The sequence below is a fragment of the Rhinolophus sinicus genome, chromosome 3 (assembly GCF_057876585.1).
Source record: "Rhinolophus sinicus isolate RSI-liver-muscle chromosome 3, RSI-T2T, whole genome shotgun sequence".
NCBI lineage: Eukaryota > Metazoa > Chordata > Mammalia > Chiroptera > Rhinolophidae > Rhinolophus > Rhinolophus sinicus.
In genome coordinates, this window is record NC_142503.1 from 157456125 (window position 1) to 157478712 (window position 22588).

The 22588-nt window shown below is 40.0% G+C and overlaps 1 protein-coding gene across 3 annotated transcripts in view; it reads left to right on the forward strand.

Annotated features, from left to right (window-relative positions):
* DIS3L (DIS3 like exosome 3'-5' exoribonuclease) overlaps positions 1-20340 on the forward strand; it is a 30800-nt gene extending 10460 nt beyond the window's left edge. For 2 of the 3 annotated variants that reach the window (XM_019725597.3, XM_074327548.2), the window contains exons 4-17: positions 771-906; positions 5081-5257; positions 6263-6341; positions 7309-7488; positions 9592-9761; positions 10848-11009; positions 12710-12957; positions 13520-13612; positions 15131-15658; positions 17052-17206; positions 17304-17482; positions 19192-19337; positions 19727-19901; positions 19989-20340. In XM_019725597.3, coding sequence (XP_019581156.3) covers positions 771-906; positions 5081-5257; positions 6263-6341; positions 7309-7488; positions 9592-9761; positions 10848-11009; positions 12710-12957; positions 13520-13612; positions 15131-15658; positions 17052-17206; positions 17304-17482; positions 19192-19337; positions 19727-19901; positions 19989-20297 — 2737 coding nt within the window. In that variant the 3' untranslated portion in view covers positions 20298-20340. Of the gene's footprint in view, positions 1-770; positions 907-5080; positions 5258-6262; positions 6342-7308; positions 7489-9591; positions 9762-10847; positions 11010-12709; positions 12958-13519; positions 13613-15130; positions 15659-17051; positions 17249-17303; positions 17483-19191; positions 19338-19726; positions 19902-19988 lie in introns of those variants that run through there. The other variant, XM_074327549.2, reaches the window with a different exon arrangement.
* The last annotated feature ends 2248 nt before the right edge of the window (positions 20341-22588 follow it).

A 22588-nucleotide genomic window follows, 5' to 3' on the forward strand; every position in this document is an offset into this window, starting at 1 on the left:
CAGGACTCAATACCAGAAGGGAAAAGCAAATCTTTCTCTTTATTGGGTCACATGAGTACTCAGAATGATCACACTTACTAACTACACAGCCTCACACGTTGTAGGTACTCAGTATATGTTGGCTGAATTTTTTTTTAAGTTCTAGAACTAACGGACCTTACATAGCATTTTAACTTGCAGAAAGGGAAACAGCTGCCCACAGAAGTGGACTGTCCTAAGTTTATACACTTATCGCAAACAGAATCCAGCCTCAAACACTGGTCTTCAGACCTAGATCCTGTTTTCCAGTTCAGATTCTTTTCAGGAAGATTTTCAGATATTTCCTGTGGTTCCATATCCGACCTTACAGGATTATGATCTTCAGCTACTTGCAACCTACTTTTTTTCTTAGCCAAAGACTTTATCTGTTAAGCCTCATATAACTTGTCATCCGTGTGGTGGTGTGTCATTCAACCCTCCAGTTAAAAGGTGTTAAAAGATGGCAGAGCCTCATATTTCTAGGCCGTATCAAGAACTAAATGAAGTGGCTGTGGTAGTTGGATGTCTTTGGGCAGAAGAGATGTCAAGCACTTTCTGATTCATCTTGGTACCCCCCAGAGTCCCCAGCTCAGGGCACATTTATAATGAATGCTCAGGAAGTATTTGTTGAATGAATGAATGGTTGTGCATGTAAACCAAAGGGTAGCAGATTAAAAGGCAGGTGTGACATTCTGAAGCGTAGCCTGTGTTTGTCTGCCTTTGGAGAACTCGTGTGCCCTTTGCTTTTCTAGGAGCATATACAATGCAGCCGTTTGGTACTATCACCACTGCCAGGATAGGATGCCAGTTATTATGGTGACAGAAGATGAAGAGGCAGTTCAGCAATATGGAAGTGAAACAGAAGGAGTGTTTGTGATTTCCTTCAAGGTATTTCCAGCTGTCGTGTGTGTGTGTGTATGTGTGTATGTGTTCATTTCCGAAGTAGTTCCCAGAAGGCTCTAGATCTTTTTGGCAGAAAAGGGAAAATAAAGAATGAAGGAAAACTTCAAGACCTACCATGTCTTCATTACTCCCAGCTAATTAATCTTGACCCTAGCAGATCTAGGCCAACGACCTGTGACTGTAAGGCCTGCAACAGCTAAGACTTCAGCCCAACGAGGCCCTGTTGACAGTAAACTCGTGTTTGTAGCTAAAGCAGTAACAGTCACTATTACACTAAAGTAACAGTGATGATGATGAGCATCATCATAAGTTGAATCCTATGTTGTCAATAGTCCAATATTCCTTTGTTTTTGACCTACAAAATGGCAGTTTTACATGGTTTCACCAAATAGCAATAGCCAACATTTATCTATGCCAGGCACTGTTGTAAGTGTATTATTTCATTTAATTCTTGCAACAATTTTTGAAGTAAGGGTGATCATCCCCATTTTATTGGTGAGGAAACTAAAGCATAGAAAGGCTAAGCAGGGGCCATCCCGGTGGCTCAGGTGGTTGGAGCACCATGCTCCTGACGCCAAGGTCGCTGGTTCGATTCCTACATGGGCCAGTGAGCTGCGCCCTCTACAGCTAAGATTGTGAACAACAGCTCTCCCTGGAGCTGGGCTGACGTGAGCAACCAGAGGTTGGCGTGAGGTGCTGAGTGCTGCCTGGGGCTGCTGAGTGCTGCCGTGGACTACCGCGGGCTGCCACGGCAGCCGGTGAGAGCTGCCATGAGCTGCTGTGAGAGGCCCACCAACGACCAGCAACCGACTGCCTCAGCCTGGGGAGCACAAGGCTCATAATACCAGCATGGGCCAGGGAGCTATGTCCTACACAACTAGACTGAGAAACAATGGCTTGAACCGGAGTGGGGTGGAAGGACGGAAGAAAGGGGGGAAAAAAGAAAAAGAAAAGAAAGGCTAAGCAACTTGTCCAAAGTCACACAGGTAGAAAGTGGTGGAACTGGGATTGGAACCAAGGCAGTCTGGCTTCAAAGCTCTTAACCATCATGCTTCAGTGCCTCCCAAATTATTCTTCTGAACACAAACAAAACACAGTTTTAAAAGGCTGTTTAAAAGGCACAGTTTCTCTGCTGTCCCTCAATCTTCCCCACTTGTGAATATACATGGGGGTTAATAGGGAAAAAGAAAGGAGTGAGATGTGATATTATTTATGTGAAGGCTTGTCATGTCAACTTGGTGTACAGATCACAGACAGGAGCGTTATCGTTGGTGACAGTTCCTTGGGCTGCCTTAGCAACACAATGAATGGTACCTATTTCTTAGGTACCTTTTGGGAGAGTAGAATGACTGTTAATCTTTCAGTAGATTACTGATCTCTTCTGTATGACCAGTTGGTCAATCGAGTTCCAATGGTTGATATCTTTTTTTGGTTCAGAAACTAGAATGAGGTCCTCCATTACCCCTGTCAGTTTACAGAAAGTCTAGTTGGATTTTGAATTGTAGATTCTGTAAGTGTTCCCAGGTGCATGTATTGCTAAAGATTTGCCAATAGAATTTTCTTGGCTCTGCTATAAAAAAGTGTTCTGGCATGCCAGAGAATTCCAGGGGCATTGGATATTAATGGCAGTGTCACTTGTTTTTTCTGTTGCAATACATCATGTCTTGTTCCTGCAGAAGACAGTTGACTAAAATTACATTTTTCTACTTTTGGGGAAAATTACTTTTCTTTGTAGTTCAGTGGTACAGTAGTTTTATTTTGTATAGCATTTCCTAAGTAAACTGTGACCAAGGGCTTCATAGAGGTGAATGATAGCAGAAAAAAAAGAGATACTGTGAAGTTCAGAAGAGAAGGAAGCCCAAAATATTCTGTGGGGACTTGAAGTTAGATGGGAAAGAGTGAAAAAGATAAATCCTCTTGAAGAGGTGGTTCATAGTGGCAAAAGTTAATCTTGGTAACCTTTACACCTTCTCTTTGTAAATTCAAGCCTTAGATAAAAGTGTTGGGAAATTTTCAGCAAAAAAAAGTCCTTGATTTAGTATTATCTACATAAAGTCCTTTATTTATGTAGCATTGCTGAATTGGGACCTTTGGGTGAATTGATTTTTTTTTTAAATTCATTTTATTTTATTTAAAGCCTGGTGCTTCTTTTATCACCTCTTCTAATCATTTAATGTATTTATTTGCAATTTGAAGGTAAGACTTTTTTTATCAGTACTTTTTCTTTGGTGTTTTAGCTATAAATTTGCCTTTTTAATGGACATGTGAAGTTATGCTGTGGCTTATGCTATCGCTTATGCTATCACTTAAGGAAGTCTTATTTTCAATCAGTGCTGTAATAGACCACTGTACATGTACTTCTCACTGAGTTGCCCATTTTGTTTCATACTAGTCACAGGCTTGGTTGTTGTTTTTACACTTTTTATTTAAGTGTGTTTTTCAGGACCCATCAGCTCCAAGTCAAGTAGTTGTTTCAATCTAGTTGTGGAGGGCGCAGCTCACAGTGGCCCATGTGGGGATCGAACCAACAAACTTGTTAAGAGCACCACGCTCTAACCAACTGAGCTAATCAGCTATCCCAGTCACATGCTTATTTTAAGTGCCTTTTAATTTTAACAGTTCACTTTTTTATAATGCTGTTTACTAAAGTTATTTATTAAATAAAAATGCCTAAATTTAAATACACACATACAAGCCTATGCAAACAACTTTTACCAAGATTCCTGTACTTTTGGTGACTTTCTAAACATCCCTCACACAATTTTCTTCTTTTTTAAAAATTATTTATTTCAGTTACCGTTGACATTCAGTATTATTTTATGTTAGTTTTAGGTGTACAACATAGTAGTTAGACATTTATATAATTTATGCAGTGATCCACCATTTTCTTAATTATGTCTCCACCATCCCCAGCAGTACCACAGGAGCAGCTGCCACTAATCCTAAATAAATATTTCCTCTTCTCCTAGAAACAGTTAAACCCAGTTTTTCGCATACCTTTGGCATCTGAGGCTCACACTGGTAGTGGTGGGACAGTTGCTTTTTGTCCTTGTAAATTGTGCAGAGGCTAAGTCTTGGTGCTGACAAGTGATAAGTGACCGTAGAATTGGGGTACTGACGTTAGCACAGACAGAACTTCTGGAAGGACTTGGGAAAGCAGAGAAGCAATTTGACTGGGACCTTGAAATTAGTGGGAGAAATGCTGGAGTCAACAATAAGGATAATTTCTTTTCTTTTTAAGTTGAGAAAAGAGAATGTGCTAGACTCTACCTTATACTTAAAGGTGCGTTCAGATCACATCTAAATTTGATTTTATGTAGTGAGTCAACCGTTGGGAACGCTCACTGGACACACAGAGCAGCGCAGCGCAGCCACCCTCGCCGACTTCCCTGGGGCTGTGTCCAGCACATCCCTGAAACAATAGGCCACGAGGCTCAATCACGTTCAGTAACTGTCTACTTTGTGGGGACTCTGACCACTTGTTTCAAAGATATGTTTCACACCAGGTCATCACACCAATAGCAAGATCAAGTGTCACTTACGTGAGCAGTGGTACTACATCTGTGGATAGTCACAGAAGACTTGGTCCTCTGGGAGATTATGAAGTAGGGGAAAAGCCGAACACCAAGAATACTTTGCTCATTGGGCTGTCCCTGCTCTCTGCTCATTTAATATAGCCAGTGGGTTGGGGTAAGGGAGACATTTGCTTATACACTTTACTCCTTGCCATTTTTATGTGCTTAAGTTTCTTATAAACATTTCAGGATGAAAAAAAAGAGACAAGAATGCACATGTAGGAGCTTTTCCTGTCCGTTTACTGTAGGCCATTATCTGCAGCAATGAGATACATGTAAAGACAGGAAAACTAAATGTGTGTGTGTGTGTGGGTGGGGGAAAGATTTGAAAGTTCAGAGTAATCAGGGATGTGGAAGCGTTCTTGGTAGGAACCGCCTTTCTAGGGTTCATTTGGCAGGGCTTTGGGAATTTATGAAATGGTAGAAAGTGAACTGGTAGCATGAGATCTGGGAAGGTAATGCTCATTTAACGTCTCTTCAAAACTGCATGCCAGCAGTTCCTGTTCAGGATTTTTGGTAATACCTCTGTAATGAAGAATTATTCTTTCCTGACCATGTTTCTCTTGTGCCTTTCTTAAACGCAGAATTACCTGGACAATTTTTGGCCTGACTTAAAAGCTGCCCACGAGCTTTGTGATTCTATCCTTCAGTCCCGACGGGAAAGAGAGAATGAGAGTCAGGAGAGCCACAGGAAGGAGTATCCCGAGCATCTTCCCCTGGAAGTGTTAGAAGCCGGCATTAAGTCTGGGCGCTACATCCAGGTGAGGTGGTAAAGGAGAAACGGCCTCAGGAGCAGCCAGTATGTTCTCTTCTTTACTTGCCTCCTCTCACAGGCCTCTCATTTCAAAGGCTGTCAACTCGATGGGTATGAGTAAGCCAGGGCTGGGATGTTTAAGATGCTTTGGGAGTCATTCTTCCTATAGACATGGCTGTCTGGTTGGAGCTACCTTTTAAAATTCTTAATTGGGTTACATATTGAACATCACATGAGTAGCCTCATAAATGCCTCCTGTCTCTGGGAAAGAGAATGTATTTTTAAATCAAAGTCTAAAGGTTTGGCAAAATTATAAAATTGGTGAAATTTGGCCCCTTCACTTGTCGCCATTTTCCCTCCCCTTTCAAGGGTCCTTTTATGATCCCCCAGGACCCAGAACCCAGATGCTGTCAGGATCTTCAAAAGAAATCAGATAAAATTATTATTCCGATTTTAAGTTTTACATGCACTCATTTGTGTGTGTGTGTGTGTGTGTAGTTTTATCACATGTGGAGATCTGTGTATCCACCACCACAGTCAAGATACAGAACAGTTCCATCATGGATTTTACATTTTTAACAAGCCACTCAGATAATTTTTATGCAGGCCAAAGTTTGAGAATACTACCCTAACCTTCCTCCCTAAAGGGTGGGTATTTTAAATGAGTATATGTCATTTAAAAGAGTGGGTAATGTCTCCAACTTGGGAGTAAACTTCACAACGTTCCTGGAAGGATACTTTGGGAAGAGGCTGTTCTAAAGACCATTCCTCCCTTAGATAAGGTGGATCCTAGCACTTTCAACACTTAGTGTAGCTGAGAGTAGTTCAAAATGATGGTATGTTCTCTGGAGGAAAGAAACCTTGGTGATGAATATTATTCCTAAAGAAGGGGATCACAGACCTTATAAGAATGTTATAGGAATATTTTCATATCGTTTTTAAAAGCTGTACCTTTTGTCAGTAAAGCAGGCAGGAAAGAAATTATTCACATTGATTTTTATTATGATTTTAGGGAATTCTGAAAGTCAACAAACACAGAGCCCAAATAGAAGCTTTTGTGCGACTTCAAGGAGCCAGCAGCAAAGACTCAGGTTCCGTATAAACCTTATGTAACTCCGTGCTGCTTTTTTATTCTGATATAACACAATGAGGAAAGCAAAGTTGAAATTGTCACATCATATATGCCATGTCAGATATCCCCACATACACTGGGTGTGTGGGATCATGGGTTGGTTTTTTTCCTAACTTTTTGTCAAAATTTCTGATTTTGCTTTCATCAACTTTAAAAATTATAATGGTTAATATTTTATCGAGTTCTTACTGTATATCAGGTACTGTTCTAAGCACTTGTATAGGTATTATTATTGTTTTCCACCTTTTACACATGAGGATACACAGGTTGCACGTGAGGGAACTAAAATACAGAGAAGCACAGTATCTTACCCAAGATCACACATCTGCTGAGTGGGGAGCTGAACCTGCCACGGAGGCAACTTATCCGTGATTTTAAGACGTTGCCCTGAACTGCACCCGTGTACCACATTGCCTTATTGGAATCACTAAAAAGTAATAAAAATGAACAACTGCAAATAAGTTGATAGAATGCACTGCCTAGTTCTGAGTGATGAGGTGAGAAAAACTGACAGTCAAAGGAGCACGGCTGGGTTGAAGGAGAATGGGAAGCAACAGCTTCCGCTCGTCAGAATCATTCCTGTCAGTGCTGCAGTATCCGTAGTTCCTAAGCCTGCTGACCATTCCCTGATTGTGTGGCCCCTGCAGGTGTGTGACAGAACTCCAGTGCAGACTTACATGGCCTCATGCAGGGAACTGTTACCTGCCTTCAAAGATGATTGAGGGTGGCCCTTATGAAAGCACATGACACAATATGACATGGTGGCCATGTTTCTGCAAAGCAAAAGAAACTTGACTTCACCTTTGAAAGGAGGAAGCTTTTCTTCATAGGAATGCTTTGGACCTCAGATATATTCTGTTTGAAGTACCTCACTGGTGTGGCATCCCCCTTGGATTTATGGGGTTTCTCTGTGTTGCCCCAAACAGGTTTAGTTAGTGACATCCTAATCCACGGGATGAAGGCTCGAAACCGCTCGATTCATGGAGACGTGGTAGTTGTGGAACTGCTCCCAAAAAATGAATGGAAAGGAAGAACCTGTGCCCTGTGTGAGAACGACAGTAATGACAAGGCCTCAGGAGAGTCCCCAAGTGAGCCCATGCCCACAGGTAAGCCAACTGGAAAGTTACCCATTTTTCTTGTGGAATGTTTATTTTTCCTCTCTTTAACAATCCAGAAATACTGCAATTATTAATACGCAATGTCGTCTCTTTTCCTACATTATCAGTTTCTCCCCTCTGCGGGTTTATTTTATTCTCATCAGTACCCAAATATGCTATAATATCTCCCATCTTAAAACAAAAACCAAAACCCTCTTGGATCCCACATACTCTGCAGCTACCACCCTGTTCTCTGCTTCCGTTTAGGACAAGACTCAGTGAAACAGTTAACCCTGCATTCTCTCTGCTTCCTGTTTACACATTTTCTCCAAAAGGCACTACATTCAATTACATCCTTCCACCCCCAAAACACACACACACACACACACACACACACCCTTGACCTCTTGTCTAGGTACCAGTGACCTCCTTGCCAGCATCTGTGACCTGTCAGCAGCATATAGCCCACGACCACTGCCTCATCTTTGGCTTCTGGGTTCTCCTCCTACCCTGCTCCTCCTCAGTTCCTTTGCTGGTTCTTCTCCATCTTACTGTCCTCTTGGATGTATTGGCTCCTCTCTGGATCTCTTTTTCCCCTGCACACTATCCCTGCACACTGATCCCCTGCACACTGATCTCATTCAGTCCTCTGGCTTTTAAACTCCAGCCTAGAACCCTTCCTCAGTCTCAATATTGTCTACTCAGTTGTCCATTTGGCATCTTCCCCTGGATGTCTAATGGGCGTCTCAAATTTAACATGCTGCATAACAAATTCCCAGTATCCACCCCCATACCTGCTCCTCCCCAAGTCTTCCCCCATCTCCGTAAATGGCAAGTTCATTCTTCCAATCGGCCAACCCAAAGACCTTGGAATCATCGACTTTTCTTTCACCAGTCAGGAGGTCCTGGCAGCTTGAACTGAATGCAGCCACTCCATACCCCTCCATTTCTCTCCGAATTCGGTCCACTAGAATCCTTGGCGAGATTTTCCCAGCCGCCTTCTCACTAGTCTCCCTGCTCCCACCCTTGCTCCCAGATACTCTTTTCTCCACACTGTGAGCCATAGTAATCCTTTTAAAAATCTAGGTCTTGCCACATTGCTGCTCAAAACTCTCCAGTGGCTGCCTCCTATTTCTCTCAAAATAAAATCCCAAGTCCTTCCCCTGGCCTGCAGGTTCCTGCCAGGTGGGGCTGCCTCTGTCATTGTCCTCGTCATCATTCTGCTCCTGCCACATTGACCAACCTGTCCTTCCACCACCAGAAACAAGCTTTCCACAAACGTCCTCATCCTTTCTTTCCTCACTTCAAGTCTCTGCTCAAATGTCACTTTATTTAAAATAGCTATCACTTCTGAGCCTTTATCACTCTTGGTCACCTTACCCTACTTTGTATCTTTGTTAGCAATCATCACTACCTCACGTGTGTTTATTTTTTACTGTCAGTTTCCCAGCCCCACAGGCACCCAGACAAGAATGCACACTCCAGAAAATCAAGCAGTTTGTGTTTTGATAGTTCTGTATTCCCTGCACCTAGAACACGGCCTGATTCTTGGTAGGGGTTCCGTAAACATTTTGTGAAAAGAAAAGATAGCACTTTTAACTATTAAAGTTTGTTTTTTCTTGACTTCAGTCAGTGACCATTAAAAGTGTTGTGTATCAGACTTATGATTTGTATACTTTTCCATGTGTCACGTTGGACCAAATGATCTTGGCTGGTGGGAAAATGCAAGCAAAAACAATGAAAATGGACAGTGGAGGGCATGGGTTAAAAAAATGAAAATCGTTGACTTTTCCCAACATTTCTAAACCTGAGATTGATAAGGTAAGGGCAAAAGAGAAGGTGGGACTAATGGATTCTAAATGTTACATCAGGCCCTACAGAAGAAAGGGCATACTGACAATGTTGTATAAAAAATTATCTATCCTAAGAAAAAACCCATCTTAACACGTGTAATAAAATGCTAGGAAGGTAAATGTTTAAGCATCTCTCAACTTATGTGGATGTGCGTGAAAAAATGGGATGTTGTGTTTTCTTCCTCACTGCCGAACTGGCCAAAGTCCAGACAGGTGGCATTTACCACTTAAAGCTTTGTTTTGTTCTGTTTTCCCAAAGGCAGAGTGATGGGCATCCTGCAGAAGAACTGGCGGGATTATGTGGTGACATTTCCATCCAAAGAAGAGGTCCAATCTCAGGGCAAAAATGCCCAGAAAATCCTAGTTACACCTTGGGATTACAGAATTCCCAAAATCCGAATTAGCACTCAGCAAGCAGAAGCCCTCCAGGTAGCTGACATTGTACCTCTACTGTTTTCCTTCTGTCTTTGCCAGCTTTTGAGCAGTACCAGGAGACACTGTTAATTCCTTTGCATAAGAAGGGTTAAATTATCGATGGCATCTGGCATTCCAAGATCCTGTTTTTTAAAAATTCTAAATATATAGAACCATCTATTAAGTAGTCCTCGGTTAATAAATGAAGGCCAGAGAGAAATTGTCCTACAAAGAGCTGTGTAAGACACCTAGAGAGAACATACATTATCCAGCTGTCCAACACAGAAACTTTGAATAGATACACTGTGCCAACACTAACAAGCTTTCTTCTAGCAAGTGAAACAGAAATACCATCACTCTGCCCTGTAGGGATGATATAGTGGTACTTCACAGAATCGATTATCCATAAAGGAATATAGCACCAGAGAAAAGACATAAACAAGAAAGTTAGAAATTAACCTTTACGGTGGCGCAGAGTGTAAACTCACCCAATTTGACTTGCCTGATGTTTTGCCGTTTCTAACTGAGACACTGAAGCAGGGTAACCTGGTCATTGCGTCCCTTTACCTCTTGAAGCCTCAGGCAGGCTTCCCGAGGCCGGGTGCTACTACAGCTTTCTTTTCCACGGTTTGCTGAAATTTGGGAGCATCGGGGTTCAGTTCCCACTGATACCTTCTTCCCCACCAAAAGGTGTCTTAAAAAATTAGAAAGTAACTTCAGAGAAATTGTAAAGTAACTCACACACACACAATTGAGATTTTTGTTTTGAAATTTAATTTGGACTATGCCTAATTGGGTTTTTCCCTTGTGTAGCAAATGTTAACTAGAATGTGTTACAATTGGCTTTCTTTAACAGACTAAAATTTCCAGCCCATTTATTTGATGTAGAGAGGTAATGCCTCCCTTCAAAGCACTGGGCCAAGTATTCATATACCATCTGGCAATTTAGTAAAACAAGAACAACGCCAAAGAAAGCCCCACTATTTGCAAATTGGCCTCTCTCTTTGGAGCTTGATGCTGTTTATCTCGTTTGCGCAGCACTTCTAACTGACCCCCTTACCCCCGGCGCTGCGCTCAGTGCTTTTTCCTCCCCTCGTGTAGGACTTCAGGGTGGTCGTGCGCATTGATTCCTGGGAGTCGACCTCCGTGTATCCGAATGGACATTTTGTGCGTGTTTTAGGAAGAATCGGAGATCTGGAAGGAGAAATTGCAACCATCCTGGTGGAAAACAGTATATCGGTTGCCCCTTTCTCAGAAGCTCAGGTCAGATTTCCCCAAGAACTTTGGTCTGGTGAAAAGAAGGTATTTTGTATATTTTCTTTTTGCCTTTGTTATGGTATGTTTCATCATTAAGACAGAAAACAAAAAATCTTTGTGCTATGTCACAACCCACCATCTAAAGCTACAGATAATGGAAAAATCTCACTCCCCTTTCTTTATTCTGTGTTTGGACCAGACTGAAGTCAGCTTCAAGTGCAGAGTAAGTTTCCGACAGCCTCACAGCTCTCAAAATTTTACATTTTCCAACTGTGCTTAAAAATGGCATGTCAGTGTGTCATAGGCAGTGTACATCCATCCCCACCGACTGCAAGGGGACAGACCCACTAGGCGCCCCTCCCTGTCATAATCGTTCACCCAGAGGCCTGCAGAAAGCTGCAGGGAGCAGCTGCTTGGGTTCCATACAGCTCTGGCCCATGTGTCAAAAAAAAAAAAAATCATGCTCATTATGAAACAGTTTTTGTAACCTTTACAGAAAACAAAAATTCTATGAACATAAAACATCAGCTATTTCCATCATTTTGTTATCTTTTAAAATCTTCGTTAATCTTATTTATTTTTCTTGCATGGCTATATTTATAGTGTGTACATACTATTTTCCATTCTGCTTCTTTTGCTTAAAGTTATTCCTATATATTGACATAGCCTACTTATTTTTAATAGTTATGGCAAATTATTGTATACTGCTATAGTCTAGTTTGCTTAAGTGTTCCTCAGTTATTGAGCATTTGGGCTGTTTAATTTTTCAGTATTACAGAAAATGCTACTTCAAACACTTTTATAAACATTGCTTTTTCTTTTTTCTTCTTGATCATTTTCTTTGGAATGTAGTCCTTAAAGTGAGATTACCAAATCAAAGGGCATAAAAAATTTAAATAGCTTTTGTTATGTATTGGCAGATTGTTCTCTAGAAAAATTGAACCAGTTTGCAATGCTATCAACAGCATATGGGTGTTCTTATTTTCATTAGAGTTTTTGACAGAACAGTAGCTATAACAGTAAAATATTTTAGAATATTTTACATTATTAAATTTTTATGTTTAACATTAGTTTCTGGAAATTATTTGTTGACTTGTTTCAGCTCTTAGTGAAAATGTTAGAATGAAGTAAAGCATGGATTAGACATCACAGGGCTAGAATTCTTTTCCCTTTTAGCCTACTTAACTGCAAATTGATGGCTTAAACAGGTAATAATGGAGAGAAAATGCCCTAGATTTGTCCTGCTTAAATTATCTTTGAGGAATAAGCTTCTCATATTTGGGACATGTTGATTTTATTTTTGGGGCTTGACTTGAATTAAAAGCTCAACTATACTTAAATAAATGGATCATTTGAAAATGGGGTAGATGTTGTACTCTTTATAAGCCATGCATTCATTCTTGCTCCAGCCCCCATAACTAAAGAGGCTGGTGACAGTTGTGGGACATGCTTGTCAGACAGTAAGTGTCCTCAAGGGGAGGGGACTGTGTCTTTCCCATTGACTCCTGACTTTCCAACTCTGGCACAGTTTCTGAGGCACCTAATAAATCATTATTGATCAAAAGAAGCAAGCATAGTTTAAGTGCAGAAGGTAATGGGGAATGAGTGGGATTTCTATGAGGTCACATGGCGAATGTCAGGGAGTAGATTTGTATAGGAAACGTGTGGTGCAAGAATTGCTGAATATTTAACCTCTCGTTGTACAGATGTGTGAGATGCCAGTAAACACACCAGAAAATCCCTGGAAGGTGAGTCCTGAAGAGGAACGAGAACGTAAAGACTTGAGGAAAACCCATCTTGTATTTAGCATTGACCCCAAAGGTTGTGAAGATGTGGATGACACACTCTCAGTCAGAACCTTAAGTAATGGCAACCTGGAACTTGGGGTCCACATTGCAGATGTCACACATTTTGTGGCACCAAATTCTTACAGTGACATTGAAGCAAGGACAAGGTAATGCTATTTGAATCAGCCCTATGATGATATATATGTGACTGTAACGTATTTTATAACTGTGCATGTCAGAGTTTCAAAACAAAGATTTCACAATTCTGTACAGTTCTAAAGGTCCCTTCCAGGAAAAAAAATAATTGAGGTCCACTTCCCTTTTCCTTTAGAAAAATAGTACCTTGATCAATGTACCTTGCCTTTTTAAAATAAACTTATCACATTGTTTCCTTCTAAATTGAAATGGGTTAAATTTTTCATGTAGCAGTATACTATTTTATATAAACACTGGATCGTTACACTCTAATTTTTCTTATACAACTAAGATTCGTGTCACTTTTTCTTTCTTTTTTATATCAGTGGAAGCATATTCAGCCCAAAGCGGTACCGCTTAGAAAAGTGGGAACATGGGAATAGCTTTATTACCCAGTCGGCTGCACTTTATGAAAAACAACAGCCTTAGGGAATTTGTACTGTGGTTTTGGCAGTTTACCTCCCAACAGCCCATTTAGTCAGCAGTTCTCCTTGCTGCTGAAGGTCACGTCCCCGCATATGTGTCTGTTCACAGGGCCACCACTTACTATTTAGCAGACCGCCGCTATGACATGCTGCCCTCCATCCTCAGTGCTGATTTGTGCTCCCTCCTGGGAGGCGTTGATAGGTGAGTTTGTTCATTATTTTTACCTGTTGTGCTTGGTACTCTTGCTTCTGGCCTCTTCCTCCTCTTCTTTCTAATACGCTTACCACTCCACACCCCACCCCGTATCCTCTACACCCCTCTGCACCACTTATTTTCAGGCACCTTTATTTCTCTAACCTTCCCTTCCCTTCCTCTCCTCTGCTGTCTCTCTCTAGCTGTGAGGCTGCTTCTTCCTCTGTTTTTTGGCTTTTTAAAGTCAGCTGAAGTCTGGGAACAAATAGGTACAGCTTGGTGCATCTATATTCCCTGGTTGAGGCTGTTTGGCATGAGGATCGTGATATTAAAGTCTCTCTCTGTCTTTGAATAGGTAATAAAACCATATAGTCTAAAATTCACAGGTTCAAAAAGTGAAACGCCCCCTCCTACCACTTTCCCTCAATTACCAATTGCTTACGTATTTTTCTAGATATAATTCACATGCACAAAAATATGGACATTTGGTCTTTCTTTTTTACAGAAATGGTGACATTATATGTATACTGTTCAGCATCTTTTTAACTGCATGATGTATCTTGGAGATCATTCCACGTTAATAATAATTGCTTATCTATGGAAATATGGATTGTTTCCAATCTTTTGCTATTACAAGCAAAACAACTAAATTACTTGGAACATAAGTCATTTCATATTTTTAAAAGTACAGTGTATGTGGAGGATAAATTCCTAGAAGTGGAATTTCTGTGTCAAAGGGTATATGTATTTGTATCAGATTTAATCAAATTGCCCTCCAAAGGTTACAGTTATATTCACACAATCAATATACGAGAATGCTTGTTTCCCCACAGCTTTGCCAACACAATGTGTTGTATTTTTTTATCTTTGCCAGTTTAATACATGAAAATGGTATCTTAGAGTGGTTTTAATTTGCATTTTGAACTCAACTATTGTAAGTAAAGTCAAACAGTTTTTATATGTTTAACAGTCATTTACGTATCCTTTTTGTGAATTATTTCATTTTTTTTGCCCTTTTGAGTTTTTTATCTATTAGTAATTGATTTATATGAGCTATTTGCATATTAGTAAAATCAGCCCTTTGTTTTTTATGAGTTGCAAATGTTGAATATGTTTTTAAATAGAGCAATTTGGTAGCTAAGTGGTTCTCTACTAAATGAACTTTTGCTAATTTGCCTACCATCAAAACTGATATAGTTCAGTGTCATTCTGTAGGATATGAAAGGCTTTCCTCTTCTTTACTAGAGAGCCCAATAGACTTGACTCCCTGTATCAGTGCTATGCTATTCTAATCTAAATGGAGAACTGTAAGATAGGATTCATAACATTATACGTGAACTCGTTTCAGATTTGCTCAGAGCTCAGTGGAACCTAGTCTAACTTTGATTTGGTGGTGGAGTATTTGAATTGAGACAACAGACCAAAAACCTGTAGCACTGCCATTTCTTTCAAGTGACATTCAGGGTCTACTGCTTGCTTCCAGAATGGAAGAATTAAATAAAGATGTCAGTGTTACTGGTTTTGTAGGTATGCTGTAAGCGTCCTGTGGGAATTGGATAAAACCTCTTACGAAATTAAGAAAGTGTGGTATGGCAGAACCATTATCCGATCAGCATACAAACTGTTTTATGAAGCAGCCCAGGAACTACTGGATGGAAACTTCAGCATCATTGATGATATTCCAGAATTCAGAGACTTGGATGAGAAAAGCAGACAAACCAAGCTAGAGGAGTTAGTGTGGGCAGTTGGAAAGCTGACTGACATAGCACGCCATGTCCGAGCTAAACGACATGGTGCCCTGGAACTGGAAGGCATAGAGGTTCGCATACAGCTGGATGAGAAGAAGAACATCTGTGACCTCATCCCCAAGCAGCCGCTGGAAGTGCACGAGACAGTGGCTGAATGCATGATCCTGGCCAACCACTGGGTAGCCAAGAAGATCTGGGAGAGCTTCCCGCATCAGGCCTTGTTGCGCCAACACCCTCCTCCACACCAGGAGTTCTTTTCAGAACTGCGAGAATGTGCGAAAGCAAAAGGCTTCTTCATAGATACACGGTAATTCCTCTTTTGAGGGGGGAAGGGAGTGCTGTACACTTACTATCTTACAGTAGTTCTTAAAATGGGACAGCCAGATCCTTGACCAAAAATAGAAAACTTCTTGGCTTTCTTCATTTACTATAATGTAGGTATAGAGACTTAAAATTAAAACAAGTCTGTTGCAGCATAATTTTGACCCACTGTAATTTGTAATATAGAAATAAGGAACCTGTTACCCTTGATTTAATTTCATCTACCCCTTAGGCAAATACCAAAAAAATAATCCTATTTATTTAAATATTTTAAAAACACAGCACATTTCTGTGGCAATATTATAAGATAGCACACTGATGGTCAATTTATACCAACCCTCCATAGAATGAGACTTTTTACTCCCTACCTCCAAAATAAAATATTTCCCCTATTAAAAAATGACATATAAAGAGGGTTTTTCTTAAGTTTGTTGTCGAGTAACAGGTGCTAATTAAATGTTTTATTCATTTTTCAAAACAGATTTTTTTTTCCTCTTTGGATGATAACATCTTTTGCTGATTTGTTTGGTGGCTGAGCTCTGCGGATGTGCCAGGCACGTGTGTTAGGAGCTCTCAGACATCATCTTGTGTCATTCGTATTTTAGAGATAGCGAAATTAAGTCTGGAGAGGTTGAGTAACTTGACTACAATTTAACAGCTAGTCACGTCAGAGTCCGGATTTGAACCCAAGTCTGTCAAGCTTGAAAGTTCACATCAGTGCCCACTCTGTCACGTTACTTCTCTGTTCATTTTCCATCTTCCTTTCCCCTTTTCTCTTAGCGGGCTACATTACAGAACTGAATTAGGTATATGATGTATTTTTAGTTTAATTTTTAATATAATTCTATATTTCCTGGGTTTTAAAAAAGTGTTATTTGAGAGTAAATAAATAGAATGTTTCCTTATGTCTTTATCTTTAAAAAAAAGAAAAATAATTTAGGTTTCTTTTGCTGTGTACCTCAGGTTTAGTTTAGTTTTCTTTTTTTAACTTCTCTAGCTCAATAATTCTTGATTTAAAAAAAAGAAATAGTCCATTCTTTGCCCTGTACCGGATGTTTAAGGTTAAGGGTGTTGGGAATTCAATTCAGCAAGTATTTGACAACCTACTAACATTAACTGAACACTGTAGATATCAGCACATTTCTCTTTACTACTTAAGAAATGTATTTAAATTGTGACACACTTTCGTTTTTTAAATCTTAAAGGTTTCAAACTAGATTTCCATAGTTAAAAATAATTCCTTCTGAAATATGTCCACAATAAATTTCATTCCTGGCAGATGAAAGTATTCAGACTGATGAGTCAAGTGTTCTCTTCAGAGTGTTGACTTGTAAATGATTGCTGGGGACTAAATAAAAGTTTTTCCGTATTTTTGTCAGGTCTAATAAGACACTGGCTGATTCTCTGGATAACGCAAATGACCCCAGCGATCCCATTGTAAACAGGCTGCTGCGATCGATGGCCACGCACGCCATGTCTAACGCATTGTATTTCTCCACCGGATCGTGTGCGGAGGAAGAGTTCCACCATTATGGTGAATGATCAAGTTTTCCTTTGTGGCCATAACCTTGAGCAGGTTGTTTAAAAACTATTCATTTTGTTTATTTTGATCTTTTGGTTTCTTTTGGAAGGTCTTGCACTAGATAAATATACTCATTTTACTTCTCCAATAAGAAGATATTCAGATATTATAGTACACCGATTGTTAATGGCAGCCATTTCAAAAGACAAGAAAATGGAAAGTAAGGAAAATTTGTTCAGCAACAAAGATCTTGAGGAATTATGCAGACATATCAACAACAGAAACCGAGTAAGGGGGTTTGAATTTCTCTTACCCATCATCTTTGCTTAGAGAATATCAGCTTTAAGGTGTAATAGAATGAAGTACCGTATATTCTAGCAAATTAAATTCTAGAATCCTAACCAGTGAAATAACATGAACAATTACAGTTTGTTGAGTAGCTCTCAATACATTTACAAATGTTCTGAAGTAGCTTAATGTGGATATAGCAGATTTAACAATAGGTTAGATGTTTTTCCCAAATTGTAGAAATGTAAAAGATGGTCTGTCATCGTACCACCAAGCGATAACCATTAGTAATAATTCTAGACAATGCTTTTTATTTATCAAAATATCAGACCATACCTGTTACTTTGAAATCTGCCTTTTTTCACTTAACACATCTGTTACTGATAGCACACCATGTCACTATAGTTACACCATTGTTTTAGAAGCTGCCTCATACTATGTTTCATATTGTTGCCAGTGGCTTCAATATTGCACAGCATAGAACTAGACCATTTGGTGATACAGAAAGTTAGAAACTAAATGTTTAATATAATTTTCTATATCCAATGTTCTAATTCTGTGCTGTGCAATATTATAGCCACCAGCCACGTTGGCTATTTAAATTAAAATTTTTAAAAATTAAAAATTTGGGGCCAGCCCGGTGGCTCAGGCAGTTAGAGCTCCATGCCCCTAACTCCGAAGGCTGCTGGTTCGATTACCACATGGGCCAGTGGGCTCTCAACCTCAAGGTTGCTGGTTCAAGTCCTCGAGTCCCGCAAGGGATGGTGGACAGCGCCCCCTGCAACTAAGATTGAACACGCCACCTTGAGCTGAGCTGCCGCTGAGCTCCTGGATGGCTCAGTTGGTTGGAGTGCGTCCTCTCAACCACAAGGTTGCCGGTTCGACTCCCACAAGGGACGGTGAGCTGTGCCCCTGCAACAGGTAATGGCAACTGGACCTGGAGCTGAGCTGCGCCCTCCACAACTAAGATTGAAAGGACAACAATTTGACTTGGGGAAAAAAAAAAAGTCCTGGCAGTGCACACTGTTCCCCAATAAAGTCCTGTTAAAAAAAGAAAAATTTAAAAATTCAATCCCTCAGTCACACTAGTCACATTTTACAGGCATAATAGACATGTGTGGCTAGTGGCCACCTATTGAGCAACACAGATATACAACATTTTCATCACTGGAGAAGCTTCTGTTGGGCAATGCTATTCCAGGCTATTCAGTTTTATAACTATCGTTGTGTATACACTTTTACAGACTTCTCAGATTATTACCTGGATAAATTCCCAGTAATAAGGAATCACTGAGTCGAAAGGTGCACACATATGGAACTTTGATACATATTACTTAATTGTCCTCCAGAATAGTACTAATTTATGCTTCCACCAACAGGATTTTGGTAGGACAGACTTGAAAAAAAGGTAGACATAGATATGGATACTTTTTCTCTACCCGAATGATCTAGACACAGGTTCTGAATAACAAACTGGTTGCTTTCTTAAAGAATTAATTTTCTAAGACAGTTTTGAGAGAATGATACCAGATGGTTTAGTTCCCACAAAAATTGATTTAATTCTTAGTAGAGCAGAGTATTTGTATTAATAGTTTTATAGAATCTAGCCTTTTTAAAGACATTGTTTCTGTAGGACTATGAATTCCATGTTTCTTTTGGGAGTATCAGGGAAGTCTCATCATGCTTTAGGGTCATGCTTCTTCTTACAGGCAGCACAGCGTTCTCAGAAGCAGTCTACTGAGCTCTTCCAGTGCATGTATTTTAAAGACAAAGACCAAGAAACTGAGGACCGTTGCATATCCGATGGGGTTATTTATTCAATGAGAACAAATGGTGTGCTTGTATTTATACCAAGGTATGTTACTGTCTAACATAATAGTTCTTAAGAAATCCTAGTCAAACTAAAAGTGTAGAACCCAAAGAGTACATTAGATGTAATTTAGTAAAATACTTGTTTTAGCAGTTATTTGCAGTTACCATATGTATATAATGTAATATATAATCCACTATGTAAGTATAAATGAGATTAGAATGTAGTATATCTGTTACCAGTCTTAGAATAGGTTTTTACTTTCTTATTTAGCAAGTTATTTTGTTTCTATCTGATCAATGAAGTAAATATTTGGAGGTGAATCACAGGAAAAGATGTTTTTAATCTAGAAGAAAAACTAGCTTTCTCGTTTTTACAAGGTCTGGGCACTAAGAATACATTATCACTGGATTTTTATTCTGGCAATGATTCAGGTTTGGGATTAAAGGTGCTGCTTATCTGAAAAACAAAGATGGTTTAGTGATTTCATGTGGCCCAGACAGCCATTCTGAATGGAAACCAGGATCCCTTCAACGATTTCAAAACAAAATCACGTCAACCACAACAGGAGGGGAATCTGTTACGTTCCATTTGTTTGACCACGTAACAGTAAGTCTGTGTTTACCTCCAGTATTGCTTTCAATGTAAAGAGCAAAGAATGTGATTTAATAATATGCATTTTCTCCTCTGTGATAGGTGAGAATATCTGTACAGACCTCACGTTGCCATTCGGATACCATCAGGCTTGAAATAATTAGCAACAAACCATACATGACACCAGACACAGAACTTTTTCATCAGAGTTCCCTCTTGCTAAAGAGTGATTTAGTGAAAGAAGTAACTAGATCTGTGGAGGAAGCTCAGCTTGCCCAAGAAGTCAAAGTAAACGTCATTCAGGAAGATTGTAAAAAATATTGCCAAACCAAGGGAAGAAGCCTGTATACCCTTCTAGAGGAGATACGGGACCTAGCTCTCCTGGATGTCTCAAACAGTCATGGAATATGAATGAAATACTCTTCTTACTTCATTAAAAGAGCTTTGTCTTGTGTGAATGTTTTACCTTCTTTTCAATATTAACATTAATCTAATTTTCTGTCACCCAATGTTCTAGTCGATTGGGATTGGGTATATATTTCACATACCATACTGTGTTTCCCCGAAAATAAGACCTAGCCGGGCAATCAACTCTAATGCGTCTTTTGGAGCAAAAATTAATATAAGACCCAGTCTTATTTTACTATAATGTAAGACCTGGTATAACATAATATAATATAATACTGGGTCTTATTTTAATTTTTGCTCCAAAAGACACACTAGAGCTGATTGTCTGGCTAGGTCTTATTTTCGGGGAAACACAGTAGTTACGCCTTGTCTATGGTCTTGCTTTCTGTTTTCAGTTACCCAGTCAACCACGGCCTGAAAATATTAAATGGAAAATTCCAGAAATTAACAATTCGTAAGTTTTAAATTGCATGCCATCCTGAGAATTGTGATGAAGGTTCTCACCATCCTGCATGCGACATGAATCACCCCTTTGTGCAGTATCTCCACAGCACACAGTGGGTATACGCTACCCACCCATTAGTCACTTAGCCGTCTCGGGTTTCAGGTTGACTTTCACAGGATTGCAGTGTTTGTGTTCAGGTAGCCTTTACTTTATAATGGCCCCAAAGCACAAGAGTAGTGATGATGGCGATTTGGATGATGCCAGAGAGAAGCCATAAAGTGCTTCCTTTAAGTGAAAAAGTGACAGTTCTCAATTTAATAAGGAAATAAATTATATGCTGAGGTTGCTAAGATCTATGGTAAGAATGAATCTTCTATCCATGAAATTGTGGAAAAAATTCGTGCTAGTTTGCTGACACCACTTTCAAGTAACTTTTATTATAGTATATTATTATAACTTCTCTTTTAGTAATTACTGTTGCTAATCTCTTACCATTCCAATTTATAAATTAATCATAGGTATGTATATATAGGAAAAAAACACTATATATGGGGTTTGGTACTATGCAGTTTCAGGCACCTACTGGAGGTCTTGGAATGTATCCCCTGCATATAAGGGGGGGGGGAACTACTCTCATCGTTCAAGTTGCATTAAATAAAATACTATTAGGTCACTGCAGAAACTGATTTTTCAGAAATGAATAGTGAATGGTGGCTCTGCAAGTCGCCAGCTGATTTTTAATAAATCCAGAATTGATATTGGGTTAGTCTGTGACAAATCAGTTCTTTCAAAGTAAGTTATAATTTTTCCAGTAATTGCTACATGGGGCCATTTGGGTCATAGGCCCCCTCTGACAACTGTCAGATGAACTTTCAGTCACTTTCACGTAGTGACTTAGTCCTACCAAGCCACTATTTATTGTCTCTAGCCTCCCTTGCTGTCCGCAGCACCAGTTGGTGATAGGGCATGAGAGGTGAGGTGGGATGCGCGGGTAAGGTCTGGTCTCAAACCTCCCTTTCCACCTTTTTTTTTCTGAGTATTCCTCGGATGATGAGTGACAATGGTCTTGCCCTTGTTGGAGACTTGTCACATTGCCAGCAAACCCTACCACTGTGAAAATAACGCTCGTCTAGTCCAGTTGGTGAGGGTGGGTTGAGGCCAGAACAAGGTCCTGAGCAACCAGTTTCTCTGGGCATTGGTTGTGTATAAATAGACTAGATTCATCTTCTAGCTGATCCCCTATTAGCAATAAGCTACAATCCTGAGGCTTATGTCTCTCGGCTCCTCACTCTGCCGGTCCCACCATGCCTACAGGCACCGCCCCCACACCCCATATAGTCTGTACTCAACGTCCTTGCCTTTCAACCAATCCATCATTGTCACTCGATCCCCACCTGAAGCCAACAAGCCTGAAGAGAGCAAGATGCCTATTCCAGCTTCACAGACAGAAGCCACTTCAGCACCATCAGTCTGCCAGTGTTTCTCACAAACAGCAATCTTCCCATCTCCTGATTTGTAAAACATAGTTTTGCCTTTCCCTCTCCCCGATGGGACTCTGCCAAGAACTAGACAGATCTTCTTTAAACTTGGTTGTCAATGTGCTACTTTCTTCCCTGTAATTACCCCTCCAAGTTGATCATCTCAGGTAGGAAAAATTCTAATCAGGTCTTCTCACTATCTGACCCCAACACTTCTAGCCTCACATTCACCATTCCCAAATCTTCCTTATTTCCCCGATTTTCCTTTCTGTATTATTATTGTACCTGTATGTCCCAATCCTTGGAATCTCCGCTAACTCAAAGGTCTCCTATGAATCCCCCCAGGTGCTCTATGTTCCTCATAATACTTT